General features: G+C 45.0%; 1 protein-coding gene across 1 annotated transcript in view; it reads right to left on the bottom strand.

The window, feature by feature from the left end:
• CUNH1orf194 (chromosome unknown C1orf194 homolog) overlaps nucleotides 1-3,115 on the bottom strand; it is a 7,900-nt gene extending 4,785 nt beyond the window's left edge. Inside the window, exon 1 of the mRNA XM_031375196.1 lies at nucleotides 2,923-3,115. Within this exon, the coding sequence (XP_031231056.1) occupies nucleotides 2,923-3,003 (81 nt within the window). The 5' untranslated portion in view covers nucleotides 3,004-3,115. The remainder of the gene's footprint in view (nucleotides 1-2,922) is intronic.
• Nucleotides 3,116-3,971: the final 856 nt, after the last annotated feature.

Raw genomic sequence — 3,971 nt, 5'->3', positions numbered from 1 at the left:
CTCAGAAATCCGCCTGCCTCTGCCTCCCAAGTGCTGGGATTAAAGGCGTGCGCCACCACCGCCCGGGCAGGCTCATGTATTCTTATATTCACAGATAGGCTGCTTTTCTACTACAATTTTAAACAGCACATAAGCTGTGTAGCTCCCAGACATACATCTTCAACCCTAACTTCTCAAGCCTGCAAGCCACATAATCATTTAAAGATTTCACAGGCACCACAAATGCATCTACATAATTGATGTCAACGTCTTTCTGTTCAAACCTGCTTCCTTGGGATGCTCCATCTCAGTGATGATGTCAAGAGTCTATCTTGTATTTATCCATTTTCTTTAGCCCATATGGAGTCAGCCATCAGACCCCACTGCCTGGTCCTCTGCATCCTTCTCAAACTCGCATCTTATCGCCTGTTTCTGATGTCAGTTACTCTTCTCCAGGACTGCTGCACCGGCTTCCTAGCTGACTACTGCACTTGACTGCCAGCTGATGCACTTCTGTCTCACTCCCAGGCATAGCTATCCAGTCCACTGCTCCGTGAGGTTTCTTTCTTTTTCTCTTTCAAGTCAGAAAGGCTTATATTTATTGGTCACCAATTCTGTGATAAGTGTCTCTGAACATTAACAAATGTAATCTTCTGCTGGGCAGTGGTGGTGCACGCCTTTAATCCCAGCACTTGGGAGGCAGAGGCAGGCGGATTTCTGAGTTCGGGGCCAGCCTGGTCTACAGAGTGAGTTCCAGGACAGCCAGGGCTACACAGAGAAACTCTGTCTCGAAAAACCAAAACAAACAAACAAACAAACAAAACCAACCAACCAAAAAAAAAAAACAAATGTAATCTTTTATTATTAGCACACACTAACTATACAAAACAGGCATTATCGTGATATTTTTCAGACAGAACAAAACTCCAACCATATTTATCTCCCATTATCTTCTCTTGTTCCAGACAGTTCCCTTTCTATGTTCATGTCTGGTTCGCACTTGCTTTGTTAGGGAGCAAACTCATGCTAGGCAAGTTCAACCCCTTAGGTACTCCAGTCTCACATCCTTAATTTTAGAGTATATATATTTTTTTAATTTTATTTTATATATTCCACTCTGCCTTTCTGCATTTGCCTCGTCCTTATTACGTCCTGGAAAATATAACTGTTTTTTTATGAGTAAATGATGCTTGGTTGTGTATGTCTCACACAATTAGCCATTCATGTGGGCAGGTACCTAGGCTATTTTGTTTTTAAACTGGGAATTTATGGGAGTCATAGTAAATGCCTACATGTGTAGACATCCTTCTGCTAACTCAATTCCTTTGGGTATCCAGGACTTCCATAGCAAGCTAGCTTGAGACATTAATTTTGCTTTCACTGCAGCTACACACAGCTATTCACAGTTGTCAAGAATATAACCAAAGTACATTTCTAACAGTGGCAACTTATTTACAACAAATTTATGGAGCTGAGCAAATGATACTCATAAGACCAGTCCCATAAATGTTAATGGCATCCTCTCTTGATCAAGTTTATCCCACATAGGCCACCAGTTTTGGTTTTTGGGACAGTGTCTCATATAATCTAGGCTGGTCTCAAACTTGCTATGTAGCCGAGGCTGTAGGCCCTCCATTTTGCTTATAAGTATACGTTTAATACACATTTACTGAAAGACATGCAACATGTCCAGCTGTGTGTGATACTCCAGTACTTGAAATCTCATTATTCACAACAGCTCTGTGATGACTCCTAGCCCACTTAATACAATGCTCACAGAACTCAACCACCAAAGTGTCTCTCTCTAGCACCCATCAGTCCGTGTCTCTGTTTCACACTGACATTTGGCTTTTCTGGAGTTAGCAGTTCTCTGGGCCGCTCTGTCTCTCCTTCCCATGCATCTGCACCTACTGCTTCCTTTCCCATCAGTAGGTGATTTTTTTCTTTCCTTCTTCCTAACTTCACACACACACACACACACACACACACACACACACACACTTGCCCTTTTCACCTGTCCCAGTTATCTCATGAGATGTCACTCATTTCTTTGAGAAACTCCTCCTTCGTGTTCCTATTCTCAGGCACTCTGCCCATGATTCCACCACAATGTATGTGTCACTGATGGAAGTATGTTTTGGTTTTGGTTATGTCTGTGGGTTTGTTTGCTTGTTTGTAAACAGGTTCTTATAGCTCAGGCAGGCTTAGAGTTCCTGGTCCTCCCCTTCATCCACCAAATACTATGATCCGTTGTACTACCCACTAAGTGATGCAGTTGCTAGCCTGTCTTCCCTACTAAGCTAATGGGACAGTAACTCTATCTAAATTTAGGCTATATGCCCTCAGTGTTTCACAGCATGCCCGGCATATAAGCAGGAAATCTTGAAGAAAAGGAAGTTCTTTGGTGCTGTTTTCAAGTTCAAATTACCACTTAATTCACTTTATTGTACATCTGTTCAAATATCCCAAATACTTAGACTAGGAAAAAGATGGTGTGTATTCCCAGACTACTGAACATAATTAAGTTAAACACACACATATACAAATGTGTTCTTGCATCAACCAGAGGCCAGACTTGCTTGCTATGACCTGTGTCTTTCAGAGATTCTCTTCCATTCTACCTGTCATCTGTCTTTGGAGTACAGATGCCAAAACAAGAGAAATGGGTAGCTTAGTGGAACCCAGACTATTACATTATATTATGTTATATTTCCCCATCATTTATATTCCCCATCACTGCTTTGACAGACCTTGTTCTTTCTACATTAGAGTTCAGTTCCCTCTGCTCAAAACCACTTCCAAAATGTTATCAGACGCAAATAGCGGGCCTAGGAGACAGGCAGAAAACAGAGTTTTTTGGTACTTGGTGATCTCACCAGAGTTAGGTTACCAAGAATCTCCTGGAGGCCCCACTGGGAACTTGCTGAGGAAACCTCAGTGTACCTTAGAAGCCCGCAGATTTCCCAAATGTGCGTCTTCGTCGCTTAAGGCAGGGTTTGAGAAATTTTCCTGAGGCTGAGGCATGCCTGAAGGCCCAGAGATGCACGCTTACTCCCTGGAGACTAGTGCAGCCTCAGCCCGACCCAGTTCGCAGAGGATCCCGGGTCCCAATTGTTTGGAACGCCCAGTTTTTAGTTGCTAGGCAGCCACCCCCTCCAGTTATGACAGATGTATTCCCTTCGAGAGATGCGCCACCTGGCGGTTCAACTAAGAAGGCTCCTTGGGAGGAGGCTGCTGTGAATGCGGAGGGAAGGCGACCTGGATGCACTCTGGAGCCTCAGCTGGAAAACACTGGCTTCCCACGGCAAGGAATTTCTGCAAAAGCTGACGAAAGAAACACTAAAAGATGACCCAAAGGTTTCCTTCTCGCCTTCACCTAAAAGAAAGCCTCCCCACTTTCAAATCAATGAAAGTAAGAGAATGTCAAAAAATCAAAGATCTCATGTGTCCTACTTGGAAAATTGTCGATTAGGTCACTCTCCTTGCTGTTTAACTATGCAAACGTCAGGGTTGCTCACTGAGACGTCTGTAAAAACATGGATGGATTTGGTGCGGTGGAAGGGTGGAACTAGCTTTTGCAGTTAGTGCTGGGCCCACTCTAGGAGAAGATCCCTGGAAGATGACGAAGACTTCCGACTTCCTCTAATCGTTATACATGCCATATTTACAAAATAAGAGATGCTTAGAAGTAGCCCCCGGCCCGGAAGAGTAATAGGTGCGAAATGAGCTGCTGCAGAGGTTTTGGAGGATTCTTCTACTGCGTGCTTTACGTAAGCCTGTTTGGTTAGTAGCAAACCCTGGCGCGTGCACTCCCACGCCGCGCGCCAGCGGAGGCGGCTGCCATGGAGACCCGCAGGTGAGCAGCACAGGCGCGCGTGGTCCCTGCCCCACCCGTGCTGAGCGAAGAGGATGCGGTTGTCAAGGCGACTTGGCTAGGAGGAGGAGAGGACTGAGGGAGGAGGAAGGATGGGCGGCCTTGGCGTAGCCGCAGG

Source organism: Mastomys coucha, unplaced genomic scaffold, assembly GCF_008632895.1.
Source record: "Mastomys coucha isolate ucsf_1 unplaced genomic scaffold, UCSF_Mcou_1 pScaffold16, whole genome shotgun sequence".
NCBI classification, from domain to species: domain Eukaryota; kingdom Metazoa; phylum Chordata; class Mammalia; order Rodentia; family Muridae; genus Mastomys; species Mastomys coucha.
The sequence above is the reverse complement of the archived record's forward strand: the minus strand, read 5'-3'. Positions and strand labels throughout refer to the sequence as shown.